Source organism: Benincasa hispida, chromosome 10 (assembly GCF_027475165.1).
Source record: "Benincasa hispida cultivar pf3 chromosome 10, pf3_genome.v1.1, whole genome shotgun sequence".
NCBI classification, from domain to species: Eukaryota; Viridiplantae; Streptophyta; class Magnoliopsida; order Cucurbitales; family Cucurbitaceae; genus Benincasa; species Benincasa hispida.
Window position 1 is genome coordinate 13,385,113 of NC_143487.1, and position 16,052 is coordinate 13,401,164.

General features: G+C 33.1%; 1 protein-coding gene across 3 annotated transcripts; it reads right to left on the reverse strand.

The window, feature by feature from the left end:
• Positions 1 to 7,370: 7,370 nt before the first annotated feature.
• NUDT9 (nudix hydrolase homolog 9) lies at positions 7,371 to 15,686 on the reverse strand. 3 transcript variants are annotated; one of them, XM_039045288.2, is made up of 9 exons: positions 15,372 to 15,686; positions 15,185 to 15,259; positions 14,747 to 14,803; positions 14,304 to 14,389; positions 13,352 to 13,410; positions 11,318 to 11,466; positions 10,885 to 11,028; positions 10,321 to 10,479; positions 7,371 to 7,832 (listed from the first exon to the last, which is right to left on the reverse strand). In XM_039045288.2, exons 1-9 carry the CDS (start codon positions 15,447 to 15,449, stop codon positions 7,722 to 7,724), a joined length of 918 nt encoding a protein of 305 aa, XP_038901216.1. In that variant the 5' UTR covers positions 15,450 to 15,686; the 3' UTR covers positions 7,371 to 7,721. The 3 variants fall into 3 exon arrangements, with proteins under 3 accessions (XP_038901216.1, XP_038901217.1, XP_038901218.1); XM_039045290.2 differs by lacking the exon at positions 7,371 to 7,832 and adding an exon at positions 9,136 to 9,722; XM_039045289.2 differs by lacking the exon at positions 14,747 to 14,803.
• Between the last annotated feature and the right edge of the window lie 366 nt (positions 15,687 to 16,052).

Consider the following 16,052-nt stretch of genomic DNA (forward strand, 5'->3'; position numbering starts at 1 on the left):
CTTCTTTTTCGGTGTAGTTTGTTTTTATCATGTGTGCGTATATGATACCACTACAAGAAAAGTTAATTTTAGTGGCACACAAAAAGTGTGGTTGAAAGCCCAAATCTGTCACTAAAGATATTGGCAACATGTAAAAGGGCGTCACTGTAAATGTCGTTACGCACTGCTAAAAATAACCTTTTTGCTGATTAACTTTTAGCAACACATTATTTGTCACTATTTGTCTTATACAATGGCACTGGCATTTTGTCAATAAAAGTTATGTTTTAGCAACATATAAGACTGTTGCTAAATGTGGATCAATGGTGCTTGCAAGTATCTTTTGTAAAATATTTAAGCATCAATAAAATTAATAAGTTGTGTCACTATAAATTTTCGGTTGCTTTCTTTTAAAATACAATTTACTGACGTTATAAAAAATGTCGATAAAAGTTTTTTATTAATTAAAAAAGTACTGCACAATTTAATATATAAACTTGTTATAAAATTTAATATATAATAATCTTTTGAACAAATCAAGAATCAACTAATCAATTTATATTTAAACCAAAAGTTATAATTGAATATACATATTCCCAAATCATAGACCATCATTGAAACAAAATGAGATAATACTAACTTGGCTACAAGTTTTATCAACCAATTTCGATAATATGAATAAAATTAGTATCAGCACTAACTATCACAAAAAGAACACTAGCTATCACAAGTTTTCATTACAAAAATTCCAACTAAAGGTCTTTGAAACATTGCAATGTCATTGTAAAACAAAAGTATAAAATACCAACACCAATTCTACCCATTCCCATCTTCAATCAGAACTAAAATATCTTGTACAGGAGACCATCAAGACACTAAAGCTAACAAACAAAGAAGTGAAATATGTAAGCACATGAGGATAAAGAATTAATGGATGACCTCTAAATGTCATACTAAAAGGAACCAAACAAAGTAATTATCCTAAATACGAATCGGGTGGGGGGAGTCAAAAACACAACCATATTTTAAATATCAACAATAAAGCCCATGCAAAACATAGAAAACTCTTGTTAAACATTGTTAATTCAAGAAAACTCATTAACATATAACATAACACAAACAAGAAAACTCATACTAGATGGATGACTTCTTAGTGTCATACTAAAAGGGACCAAACAAAATAACTATCCTAAATATGATTAGGGAAGTCAAAAGCACAACATAGAAAACTTAGGTAAGAAAACTCATTAACATATAACATAACATAAACAAGAAAACTCATGCTAGATGGATGACTTCTTAGTGTCATATTAAAAGGGACCAAACAAATTTCATTGTCTAGAAGAGGTTCACCCCCTTCTTGTGATGAAGTTTTTAATGCCACCATTTCATCATATAACATAATTACGTATATAATAATATTGATATGTTGTAGAATAGCATAACATAATAATGAATAACAAGTTTTACTCACTAACTTCGATTTTGCCTCATTCACTCACCCCTTCTTTGTATTAAAATGGGTGATCTTAAATAAATCAATCTTACTTATCTTCGTGCCCTCTTCTTTCTACATGTTATAACCAAAGTTAAGATTGAGAAGTAGTTTTATTCAAAAATGAGTTACATACCTTTTTTCGCTTATGGCGTAGAAATGTTGCAGTCCCACCTCTATGAGTGAACGGACGAGCAGCTCGAGCCTTATTATTTTCTTTAGAAATACGCTTAAAATCTTTTCTTTCCCATCGTTCACATAAACGAATCCAATCTGAATCTCGTGTCACTCATTTGTCACGGTGTTTTCGTGCTTCAGCTGGAGAGTTATACTATTTATAAGTTTTGTATAGTGAACAACAAAAACCTTTATGTAATACACTCATCTCGTGCTTAAGATAATCTTACACCACAGGTTCATCCAAGTCTAACATGAAGTAATTCTAACATTAAAGGAAAAAACAAGTTAGTCTCTATTTGAGCTAAAATAAACATTCTATTTCTTGATAACTACACTTAAGTAGCTTACCAAAAGTCTTTTTACTATCTCCCTTTTCACCTTTTTAGAGATATCTCATCAATGTTTGAAGAAATTTCTAATCTGACATTACGAGCATCCAGAGCAAAAAAAGGGTACTAGCCATTAAAATGTTTCCAACCCTCAGCATTTGAGGATGTCGAAGTATTCCTTTAGTTTCACACCTCTTATTTTTGTGCCACTTCATATCCTAAGTAGTATATTTTGAAAAAATATATCCTTTGCAACCTTGTCTTTAGTGGAAAATATCTCAACAATTTATGTAGAATTTGTTTTCCCTTTCTATCATTCAATCTGTATTTTGACTCTCCATAATGCAGACAATTGTCAAGCGATGCATATTCTTTCCAAAACGAAGTGCAACCACACTTGCACACGTGAATTGATTCATAACCCGTACCTAGGTCATGTAGTCTTTTCTTAGCCTCATAATATGAAGTAGATAGCTTTACACCATCTAGAAAGGCTTCGTTTAATAATTCAAGCAATATATCAAATGACTTATCGCTCCAATAATTAAGCACCTTAATGTGCATAAGTTTCACTAAAAACATTAAACGAAGTAAACTTTAGAGATCCTAGATATAACTCCTCTTCTACTTCATGAAATATTCCATTTGTTTTATCTAACTCATCTTGCTCGTTTGATTCTCTTATAGTTTCTTCAAAAATTGGCCCATGCAAATCATAAATCATTTCTAGCATCTCATCATCCACAGTATCTCTAACTCTAATGTTTGCTCTAAGATTTCCATCATATTCTCTACTTTCAACTGAATTTGAAAAAACTAAACCTAGAAACCTAGAATTAGATCTTAAAAAGGAGAAAAATCAACATTATCTCCATGGAATATCCATCGGCTATAAGTCAAAGACATGTCATATTTATATAAATAACGTTCCACAACATCTGATTTATTCCAACTGACATTCACACAGTTTGAACAAGGACATCTTGTTCCCAAGTTAGAAATCAAAGTGTGAGAGTTTAAGTCATATGTAAATTGCAAAATAGGCGATCAAAATAGTATTAAAATTAAATTACCAAATGTTCCAATACCACGTTAAATTACTAATAACTTTCAACTTTACATTGATAAGTTAGGATATATATAGTAACTTTTCTAGTCAAAGCTAAAATCACTTGCTACAAATCATTAAAACCCCCCTATACTATATTCAGATAGTGTTGTTGCACTACCAGTAGAAAAACTATTTTACCAAATTTTCTATTTTCAATGAAACTAATATAAAGAAAGACCGAAAATTATCCCTAAATTCTTAAATTTAACTTCAATTTTAGGATTTTGTACAAAGGTTCTCAAATCTTTATCATCTTATCTTCAATGTACAAGAAACATTTCTCAACAAATAAAGAAATTAACAGTTATTAATCTAAATAACCAAACTCATATGTTCTTGAAATTAGAAATTAAAACTTGTTGAGTTCCTAAATTAAGTTCTTGATGGAAAATTGATTAGCTAAATATACTAACAAAATGCATACTAATTGATGGAAATTGCACACAAAAATAACTTGAAAATGAGTGGGTTTTCTGAAAACAAGTTGTTTCTAGTTTGTCGAAAGGTAGAAACCTATTGAAAAGACGCTTCTAGTGTACTAATTGATGGAAATTTCACATAAAAGTACTTGAAAATGAGTGGTTCTCTAAAAACAAGTACCTCGTAGTCAGACGAAGGTGGGAATCATTAAAAAGCTGGGTGAGTTTGGAAATCGGGGTTAAATGTGTACTAATTGATAGAAATTTCACACAAAGATCACTTGAAAATGAGTGGATTCTCTTGGAAACAAATACCTCATGGGTTTATTTCAACCTGTTCGCTGGCCGTGATGTGTGAGTTCCGAAATGAGTGGGTTTGACAGCATGTTCGTTCACAGCAAAGAGGCTATTCGCCGGTAGTTCGTACGTAGCAGGTGTCCGTTCCCCGACAGTATATTGGCAAAAGGGTACTCTGTTTGCAGCAAGGAGTTTCGTTTTTGCACAATAGGTTGTTCGTCTCGTGGGTTCGCAGCAAGTTCTTTGCGGCAATGAGCAACAACATTCGTTGTTGGCGGTGAGCGAAAACCTCCATTGTCGGTGGTGAGCAAGAGCCTTTGTTTGTCCCGTCGATGATACGTGAGTTAAGAGGGAGGGAAGGAATAGAGGGGAGAAGGGAAGGGAATGAGTGTCGAAAAATTGGATGGAAAGAAGGGAAGGAAAAAGCCACAAATTTTTACTATATATATATATATATATATATATATATATATATATATATATATATATATATATTTAGTGACATCTTAACGTGTTGCTAAAAGGTCTTAATGTTTGATGGTAGTTGCTAATTCTTTTAGTGACACAGATTTAAGATATGTAGTTAATAATGAACTTTTTGTGACATTTTTGCAAAATGTTGCTTTAAATTGACATTTAGTGACAAAATTTGCATGTGCTACTAAAAATTTGTCACTAAAACTCCCTCTTTTGTGGTGTATTTAATAAAATTATTACAAGTTTGATTCTGAACTTTAAGATATGTCTATTTATCTTTATTGTGCATTACCATATTTGTAGCGATGAGAACTTTATTGATTTTTTTTTCCAGTTTAAATTAGTCTATTTGTTTTATTATTTCATAAGGTTCTTGTTGATGAAAGATGACATTCTTTTGTTGGTCCTTTTTGTATTTGGCAATTCATTATTTGCTGAATTTTGATGGAAGATTTTGATTTTGGGACTTAATAGAATTTTGTGAAATTGTATGTTTTAACTGGAAGTCTTGAGTTATGTTTAGTTGCTTAGAAAATTTGTGAGAATTGAATAAATTGAAGGGAAAAAAAGTAGCCATATGATATAAAAATGAGGGTATCTATGTGAGTTGTCTACAAAATGGTTTTTTCTCAACTTAAGGTAACTTCACAGTTAAGAATATTCATGCAACGTTGATCCAAGATGATCGTTTTTAAATTTCTTTTCAAAAGATAAAGATATTCATGCAACTTTTGAAAGTTTATAAGTAGTTTGAAAACAATATATTAACAATTTTCGTCCATATACTAACGATAAGGGTATTTTTAAATATTTACTAATGTTTAAGGGTATTATTGAAACTTTTTGAAAGTTCATGAGTATTTTTTAAACAAAGTACAAAAAATTTCCATTTAAAACTAATAGTAAAGATAGTTTTGAACTCATTTTCTTAAAAACATTAAAGATATTATTGAAGTTTAGAGGTATTTTCTATAATTTAATCGAGTAGAATCTATTTAATTGTAAGATGTTATATAAATAAACTAATAGAAATAGATGATATAAAAAACTAGGGTAAATATTAATTTACCCTGAACTTTGGGTGTTACATTGATTTAAACTCTAAACTAATAATTGTAACAACTTAAACACCAACTTTGGGGATTGTATCAATTTAAACCCCAACATTTATAAATGTATCAATTTAAACCCCAACATTTATAAATGTATCAATTTAAACCCAAACTTTTATAAGTATGTCAATTTAAACCCAAACTTTTATACGTGTGTCAATTTAAACACAAAACTTTCATGATTGTATCAACTTAAACCCTCCATTGTGTCTTTTTTTATACACTTATGAATGTTCAGAGTTTAAATTGATATATTTATGAAAGTTCAGGGTTTAAAATGACACACTTATAAAAGTTCGGGATTTAAATTGATATAATTATAAGTTTTGGGTTTAAATTGATACAAATTTCAACGTTTAGGGTTTAAATTGATACAAGTCCTAAAATTTAAGATTTAAATTGTTATAATTCTTAATTTATGGTTTAAATTGATAAATTGATATTTAAAAAAAAAAAAAAAAAAAAAAAAAAAAAAAAAAAAAAAAAACAAACTAAGTTATGAACTTTTTTTAATTAGTTCACACACAAGTTGTATTCTATTAAAAGGAACAAAAATAAAAACAAATGGGATGCTCAATTAGTGCGTTACACGCGTAATGTGGAAGGAATCTTTTAAAGGCAACGAACCGCACGTGTGGCAAGCACGGTTGTTCTTCGTATTTGGCCCAATTTACTTCATATGGAAAATGAAGTGCCTTCCCGATGTGGGCCCCCCCTGCTCATTAGCATTATCTTAATTTTGAGATAAAATAAAAAGGGATGAAAGAAAAGTCCACGTGTTAAATTTATTGTAATGGGTTGTTGACTCTAGACTTGGCCAATAAAAGTTGCTTTATTTTACATCTAGTTTGTGTAAGCTCAGTGTGAGCAACCAGAAAAATTTGTCACTTCCCGTACTTGAGGCCGTTCAATTTTTCAGTGGGAGATTGCTTGATCAATCATTTTTAATGATGCACAAAAGTAAACAACTGCTGCTGATATCTCTTCTTTCCCTCTCTAAGAGTCAAATACCTTTGGATTTTGATCAATAACCTTTCCCTCTCTAAGAGTCAAATGACTCATTTACCAAGGGTTGGGATGAAATTATTGTCTTTGAGCTCTAGAAAAATAGTGAGAAATTTGTACGGATGACTCAAAAATTGTATCATAAATGTCAAATGATCCGGTTTTTGAAAAAAAAAATGTCGAATGACCTTTTGCTAACGTCAAATTCGGATAAAATTACCAACATATACTCACACGCACGCAGAAAAGCATCTCCCTCTTAATAACTCTCAATCTTACTCTCGCTCTCCCTGTTGCTGACATTTGTGAACATCCATGAAACAATGGGTCGTATTCTTCCCCCTCTCGCCCATCTCACTTACGCTAGTCTCGCTCTCACCCATTTCGCTCTTTCTTCTTTCACTTACAAAATCATTCTTCTCTCGCTCTCACTCTTGTTTACCAAAGTTGGTCGCATCGGAGCTGCTCATGTAAACTCGTCGTGCCGGAGAAGAAGAAGATGCGCAAAGGAAAAGAAATCAGAGAAGAAGAGGACGTAGCAAAAGAATAAAAGAGGGTGAGAACGGAAGAGGAAAAAAAAACTCAACATTGTGAAGAAAGTTAAAAGAAGAGAAATTAAGAAAACAAGGACAATATTGTAATTTCACGTGATCATAACATCAACAAAGGATCGTTTGACATTTCTTCCAATGTATAAATGACATGGCAGCAAAAGAAAGATTCTTAGTGATATTCAACCCATTTTTTAAGAAAAAATCAAGGCGTAACAAATAATCTAGCAGTTAATACCAGGAAAGACATTTGAGATGCTAGGCATACCTTCGTGTGCTTGGATTAATCTTTGTTGCTTTACTGCAAGCATTAAAACGAGATAATATAAAGGTTTATTAGTGATATCAAACCCTGCAGCACAGCATCATTTATACTTTCCTCTAAATAAAGAAATCAAATGAAAAGTAACTAGAGTAATTTGAAAGTCATCTCCCTATCATCGCTATTGGGATAAAACCCAACGTTAGGGCATAATTTAATATGTTTTTATTAAAACAAATACATTTATCATAAAGCATTAGCTGGTAATACTATTTTTGGAAAGGTAATTTTATTTTGGAGATACATATCCACTCAGACGAGATGGAGTCGCATCTTTTCAAGTCTATATCATGTCATAGTAAGTTTGCATAATTACTTCTTGTTGAATCTTCTGTTTTAAGATTCCTGGTAGCCCAAAAACTTGCCTTCAACTGCTTTCCAACATGTTCACGGAGTTTAATCATATGGATAATGCACATGACATATGGGGAAGGCTGAGAATTTCTAATCACCAATTATATTATTATCATTGGCAGCTTGTAGCATCAGCTTGTAGAGATAAAATCCGCCATGATGGCATCCTGGCATTTTCGACGTCACGTTCTCTATATCAATCTGAAACAGGTGAACTCATAAATCTGGAATTCTAAAAAATAAATTAGTAAAAAAAAAGGTTTAATTGTGCTGATAATTATAGCGCCATTCATTTCTAATCCTAGCCAAAAGTTGATGGATCAAGTAAAATTCAGCATCAATAATGTGGGAGATTTGATGAGGTGACTGTCTTGATTGAACCATCTTCATGGTTGCATCATTAATGCTACCCATGGAAATTGTTAGCTTCCAGTGCTTTCGTAGGATTTAGATCTTCCCCATTAGTTCAATGGTATCGTATTTTCTTGGTTTATACCAGGATCGAAGAAGGTGGATATTTGTATAAAATCAGTGGAATCTCTGTTGAGAATGATGATGGGGTATTAAAGATTCAGCTTTGGAAAGGAGCATTGCAGTGCTTTGAAGGTGTGATACAATTATAGAAGAATCAAGAGAAATCAGAATGTAGTGTAACTGATGGTTCGAACTAAGGGGGAAAGGCAAACAACTCACTCAACCAGCGACGGTTGGAGACATTGGGAAGTTGAGCCGTGCAATTAAGCACGTAGCAAAAGGAGAGATCAATACAAGAAAGTTGTATTATTTAGTCAACGGAACAGATCTTGATGGTTGGATCTTCCAGGAAGGGACTAGACAGAAAAGAAGTAATTAATATTTCAAAGTAGCTCTCATGTGTCCACCAAAGATTCTCTGTTTGGGTTGGGTTATCAACTCATTTGGGTTAGATTGAATTCAAATAAATGAAAATTTTATGGATTGGGTTAGTTTATGGGTTCACCTAATATAACCTAAACTAACCCGAACCAACTTGAATTTATTATTAACTTTAAATATAATTTTTTATTACTTATAACACAATTATTTATAAGTATATTGATTTTAATTTTATTGAATTTCAATATTTTTCTAATAATTTATTCTTCAACAACTCTTAAAAGTAGTTTATTTGCATTTTAGAAAGAAAATTTTCACTATATAAATTGAAATTGAGTTGTTAATCTTAATTCAATATATGAAAATAATTAAATTAGATTTTTACATATTTACGCTCTGCTTCTTTTTAGAACAAAATTTTAAATAAATGACCCGATTAATCCAAACCAATTCAACCCAAATATTACAGGGTTGGGTTGGATTGGGTTCATTTTTTAATAAAGGTTATTTAGGTCGAAGAAATTTACAACCTGAACAATTGGGTTGGATCTAAAAAGTAACTCAACCCATGAATACCTCTAGTCAGTTATCTTCACTTATGTTCCCTCCATTGATCAATACTTTCTTTCAGAAAAAAAGAAAAAAGAAGGGACCATCAAATGAAAACCAAACTTTCATTCAGAAAATGAAAGGATATAACAGGGACATACAAAAAAAAAAAAAAAAAAACAAAAACAACTCACAAGACAATAGCCCCAATGTATAAAAAAGGCTTCCAGTCCAAAAGATAACACCTAACTGATGGTTACAAAAGCCTCATAGGCCCACCCATAAGGAAGAACTAAACCTTATATTATCCCAAAGAATATCCTGTGAAGCCATTTTGAATGGTCTTTGAGTACAATTAACTTGAGCTCAACAACTAATGAAAGCTTCAATAGGCAAACATCAAAGGGACATGGATTTTTAGCTAAGGTGGCTGCCATTTCTTTAAACTATAACCATAAAATTATCGACATAAGAGTGTATCATCAGCTAGGTGATCAGCAAGGCAGGCACCAAAAGATATTGTGGTCCTTTTCTAGTTTTGGAAACGGTCGGAAAGGTAGCCTTCAAACTTGACTAGCCTACAACAGCAGGGAACCACTCCGCCTTCCATGTTCAACAGCTATAACTCACCAAGGGCACCAACTTGAACCCAACACTCTTACCCCTCCGCTTGATTCAAATTTTGAGCTTCAAGAATAACCAAAAAATGTTGGAAGTTTGTCCATTAATAAATTATAAAGGGATTCTGAGTCCATTAATAAATTATAAAGGGGTTCTGAATGTTTTGGTCAGTGGGAAGAAATATAATGAGAAGAAACTATTTGTAAAGAATTCAAGTGGGCGTCCAAGCTGTTAACAAACTTCCACCTTGAAAACAGTGTGAAACTCAGGGTGGCCCCTATTGAAAGAAACAGTAAGTCTCTAATGCATTAAACTCAAGCTCAAAGAATGCTACTTGGGTCATCCATACAGGTAATAATAAAAGCGTTGGAAGGACACGGGAGTCTTTTCCTTGTGAAAACTGTGTCGGTCATAAAAAATGAAGAGATAGGGACACACGAAGGGGAAATAGAAGTATGAAGAGAGTAAGTGGAGATGGGTCGACGGTATTAGGATCTCTAGCTTCATTTTGGAAAGCAAAAGTCCTGTCCGGTAATTTCGTAATTATTCCTTGTGAATTCAATATTATTAAATTCACTTTCCTAGCAGTATCATCATAATTCATATGCTTTTTGGTTTCAGACATGGATACACTGAAAAAAATATATATATTTGTGATACTAACCATTGGAACTGTATAAAGTTGAGTGGACTCGTAGCCATCTTGTGCACTGGTATAGAATTTCTGAATTTCGACAGAATCCAGACTACAATTTATAAAGAAAAAAGCAGCTGGTCTGACATTTAATTCTCTGCGGGATATACCAATAAAAACTGGGTCGCTCTGCATTAGTTAAAGAAGAGCATATGACCATAAATATATTTGGATAACAATTAATCAGAACAGGTAGCTCCCACTTTAGTTCTACAAAAACAATTTTAAAAAAAAACTTAGGATCCTCCCAAACAAAATACATCATCTAAGCTTGAAATTGAACCGGTAACACAAGTTGAGAAAGAGACTAAAATTTGGAACAATGCTAATGAAAACTATAGAAAATTGACGGGGCTTGTAACTATGTTATTACCATTCCAAAGTTAAATTAATCCAATGGCCTATTATCAGATTTTCTTATAAAAATAGATAATTTTATCAAAATATAAAATCGAAAGAAGGTACATGGATAGCATAGTTGATAAAAGCCACCAAACACCCCACTCACCACCAGAGAGACAGTGACTAACATACAAGGGATTCTGGCGGTACTCCAATTTCTTCTACAACTTCACGGATAATGCTGTCAAACATCTCCTGCGAAAGCTTTCTGTTGATGGTGTTGGAATCTGCAAAACCTTTCACATCGCCATGGGATTCAATTCCAAGCTCTTGCGGCTGCAGATATTAGACATTTTTTCTTATGGAAAGCAGATAGGCCGGCAATGCAAAGACTTTCAAGGCAATAATCTAGATATATACTGCTTTGACTAATTGGATATTTTGTGTTGTGTAAACCAAAAAGTGGACAAGATAATGAAGCCCAGTGATAGGATTGCCCGAGGATAATGCGCAAATTCGTACGTCAGGAGTCGGGACTATAAACAAGCCAAAAGATTGCCCTCTAAAAAATTGAAACTACAGAAATGATAATGGAACACAAACACTGAAATTACATAGGGCATACCTCTGGATGACCTCCTGGAAATACAAAGTGACCTGGAAACTCACTGACATTATTACTCCTCTGCAACAAAACTATTTTCCCATCTGAAGTCTCCACAATAGCACCATTACCCAGAGGACTTGAGGAGTGTTGACAAGAGATTGAGTCATCTGCAGGAAAGCAATTTGGAACGCAAAATAGTTGCAAATAATCCATACAATTTCAATGGGTTTGCGAATTAACTTCCAGAGGATATGCATTCTCTTTTTCTAGCATTAAGTGTTCCAATTAGTGAACAGGGTTATAAGTTATGCTAATTTACGTAGAAGCATATTGCATAAATAGTATGGAAGAACTTATGGAAGCAACGGAGGTGGCTAATCTTCTTTCTTTACTCGAGGGTCACGCTTCTAGGCGTGGGAGAAGAGATGTGAGGATACAGAATACTGATCCTTTAGAGGAGTTCTCATGCAAGTCTTTCGAAATTTGATTGATCCTTCCCCCTTGGGGACGTTAGTTTTTTCTACGCTTTGGAGGATTAAGATTCCTAGGAAAGTGAGGTTCTTTATTTAGTAAGTTCTACGCAGCCCCATGCTAAATTTGATTCTAGTGATTCTAGTGATTTCGATGATGTTTCTAAGACAGTCTGGGACGGAATAAGAAGGCAACAATATCAAAAAAGGGAATTAGACTTGAATATTGCCTAATTACCCAATTAACCCCTATTCTTCTTACATCATTAAAAGGAATCACGATTGAAAATTTTCAAATAGAAAATTGTGAAGATAAATTCAAGAAAATTCTTGTTGAGACCTATGTAGTTGACGGAGGTGATTGGGGCAAAAATCACATGAACGAAGTTGAAGATAAAAAGGAAGAATTTGAGAGTGTTGATTCAGAAGTAGTCTCGAGAGAAGAAGAAAAATCCAACAAAGAAGATGGAAAAGAGGTATCGAACATAGAAACTTTAAATATTGAGGCGGAAATCAAAAAAATCGACCGAGAACGACATATCGATTGCATTTAAAATCCTTTATCACAACGTCAAAGAACTTGACGTAAAAGATGAAGAAAATGTGATTTTTGAAGGGTTCTCTTCAAAAGCTAATTCTTTTGTGAATGGTCCTAGGATTACAGTTTTGAATGAGCTTGATGGAAATTTCTTTTTTTTGGATTTATGGCTGATGGAGAAGTTCATTTTTTGGTGGCAATATTGGATTTTTTGTCTCAGATTTACTTCTTCAATCAGAATAATTTTGTTCAAAAGGTAGGAAGTTGATTTGGCCATATGCCATTGAACGAGTTTATTTTATTTCTTGATTGTTTCATTTTTTCTTTTTAAAACTCAAGGTCGAGTTTTCTTTTTGGAGGGGTAGAATGATGTAAGAAGGATAGGGGTTAATTGGGTAATTAGGCAATATTATAGGTTAATTCCCTTTTTACCCCCCTTGTAATAAAACTCTACAAATAGAAACATTCCCCTCTTGTATGAAACACATTATCATTCTAATAAAAGATTCGCAATCTTGATTTTTGGAGGATTACTCCTTAAGGCTACTTAGGCTACATCAACTCTGTTTGGGATTCTTTTTCTGACAATTGGCATCATTGTTGCTTAGCACAAAGACATTGGTACGAAAATTGAGGAGCCCCTTCTCAACCCACCCCGTGAGCAGAAGAGTCACTTTCTTTGGCTTGCAGGAGTCTGTGCTATTTTGTGGGTTCTGTAGGGTGAGCGGAATAGTAGGGTTTTTAGCGGTGTGAAGAGGATTCCTAGTGAGATCTGGTTTCTTATTTGTTATCATGTTTCTTTGTGGGCTTTGATTTTGAAGGCTTTTTGTTACTACTCTATATGTGTTATTTCACGTAGTTGGATCCCCTTTTTATAGAGGCAACTCCTTCCTTTTGTGGGCTGGTTTTTTTTATATGTCCTTGTATTCTTTCATTTTCTTATCAATGAAAGTGGTTTTTCTCATAAAAGAAAAAGGTAAGGAAGAACTTAGCAATGTTCAACCATTGGATCCTGCATCCAATTCTAAAATCATGGAGAATTACCTTCTGATGGAACAAGGAACCTTTCCCACAGAGGACTTAAGTTTGTTCCCACAAAAGTCCTAATAAAAGGAATATGAGAGAAGATCATCAGTGCACAAAATGGCTAGAATAATCAAAATGTTCTAACTATTGTTGTGCCATTTTCTACAGGCCACCAATAGAAATAAATTTGAAAATTTTCTTGATTGATATAATTTGAAAATAAATTCACCAGTAATGAAATTGGAATTTTAATTATTGAAACTAACACAATCCTCAAACACTCAAGGAACTAAACTACTTCAGAAGCTACTGTGGTATCTGTAAGAAAATTATATTCTAGAATGTGGAAATAAAATTTACGTTCTCAAAGAAAGAAAGAAATAAGTATTCTTTTTCTAGAGAAAAGCATGTCATGAGTTCAACAACCAATACACTAACAATGGGAAATTTTCCAATGGGACATTACTATGATACTTCCTAACAAGAATCAAAATCTGAAATATATTGAAACTTAAAGAAGAAACTACAAGATATCCCAAGTATAAGGTACTTGGAACTCTCTCTTGAGTGCTCTCACCCAAGCCTTAAATCACTCCCCAAAATAGTCTCCCCTAACTCACTCACCCTCCCTCTATTTATAACAATATTCAGTAACTGACTATAGTAACTAACTCTATATCTAATTACCCTTATACCCCTAATCTCATACTAATTATCTAGTACCTAACAGACATCAGTCATCACACCCTTCCTTCCAGTATATTAACTTCAAGGATACCTATCTAAGAAACACATGGATATAAATCCTAGGACATCAAAACTCGTGAAGAACATCACACATCAAAATGAAAGATAATGGTAAAGAATGAAATGCTAGAAGTCCAAACAAATTTCAATTTTCAAAATGCTAATATTCATCAAGTCCTACAAAATTTTTGAATATATAAACATAACAGGGATGGAGAAAGACCTATAATCTGTCAAACCTAAGTGGAGACGTACATGAGAATCTTCATTCATACTACCTCCTTCACTAAGGAATGTAAATCCTCCATACTGAAAATCATTGAGAAAGAATATATAAGTTGATACTCTATAACGAAAAAACAAAACAAAATAAAATAAAGTCTAATATACCTGAACAGAGGAGATAAAATGTTGAAGAAAGAATAAAATAATGATAAACTTCAGATGCAAACTACTATCAAACACGATTGAGACAAGTTTTTACTCGGTCTTTCGATTCTGTTTCCAAATAACTATTAAAAATTTGATTCTGTGTTCACAACTTCCAAAGCAAAGATATTACATGAATTATGTAATCTATCTACTTTTCAGAAACAAATCAAACAAGATGGTTAGAGCACAAACGAAATAATGCAGATAAGCTTAAATCAAAATAAACAAGCATACTCTGAACTTCTTTCCATTGAATAAAAATGAGTTCGTCTGAAGCCGTTGATTCCAAATCTATGAGCAAAAAGATTTAAACAAAATTAGGGATCAAAACCATATCTACGTCGTAGTTCTGCAGAACAAGAGATTTCCAAAGATTTGAGCAAATATAGACTTTGTTTTGAGCCTTAAACAGGAAATATAAACCAGGATTTCGGAAAGAACCGAATTCACTTGCCTACGAGACTAACAACTTCTAATCAACATGACGAATGTGGCGTTCCAGAATATGTGAAGGACTCGTACAGACAACATAAATGCTACCAAAATCAAGATTGATTGGATTTAACCATTTCAGCAACCTTGTAAATAAGTCCACTCCCCAGCATTGGACAAAAACGAAGTTTCTAAAGCTACAGCACAAAAACATTTAAATTCTACGTCTCACAGTCTCACCTCGGAAATAGAATCCTCCAAGCTTGAATCGGGATGCGGAATTCTATCGTAACTCTCGCTGAAAGCTATAGAAACCTATCGATCGAAAATTTGCAGATATGAATCAGATATTCGATTAGGAATATGCACATGAATCAGAAACAGGCAATGCGTAGATTCGGATAAAAGAGAGCGGAAAATAGAGGACCTGTGATGGAGGAAGACCAGAAGGACATGCGATCAGGATCTTGAACGGGGAGCGTGGTACATCCACTGCCTTCTCCATCTGGGAGGCGCACTGCAAATCACCTGCTCGATGATTTTCTTCAATAGAAGAGAAGCAAGCAACGATGTTCTTCTTGCTCGCAGGGACAGGCCCGCGGGAATCAGGCCGGAGAGAATCTCCGTTAAAGCGCAGAATGGGAGAGGGAATCTCCCTTAGCTAGACGGGGACCGTCGCCGTTCCGCCCTGATTCCTTTCTTTTTTCTTCATTGTTTTTTTTTTTTTCCCCCGATTCCTTTTGAACATTTGGGCAAGAAGTTGGTTATTTAGTCCTACTTAATTATGGTTGAATTATAATAATTTATATTTAGAAGGGTATATTATTTTAGTTTGAATTATAATTATATGTATTTAAAGTGTAAACTATTTTAATTTGAGAAGTTAATAGTAAACATTGTAACAAAAAATTAAAAAATGATGAATGTAAAATAGTAAATAGTAAATACTATAGCAAATAAAAATTTTGAAATAGTGTTAACTATAACTAATTAGAAAATACAAAATAGTATTTACCGTAACAAAATATGGTTATTATAGTCTTAGATAGTTCTTGCCTCAAATACACTCTTTGTCGTTCTTTAGGTCATGTTTATGAACATATAATCA

Excerpts from the sequence above, each read along its gene's own strand:
- NUDT9 (XM_039045288.2), bottom strand. The coding sequence starts at position 15,449 with ATGGAGAAGGCAGTGGATGTACCACGCTCCCCGTTCAAGATCCTGATC. Across the intron at positions 14,804-15,184 it reads TGGAGGATTCTATTTCCGAG|ATTTGGAATCAACGGCTTCA; the intron begins GTGAGACTGTGA and ends TTTTGCTCATAG. Across the intron at positions 10,480-10,884 it reads GAGTACCGCCAGAATCCCTT|AGCGACCCAGTTTTTATTGG; the intron begins GTATGTTAGTCA and ends TAACTAATGCAG.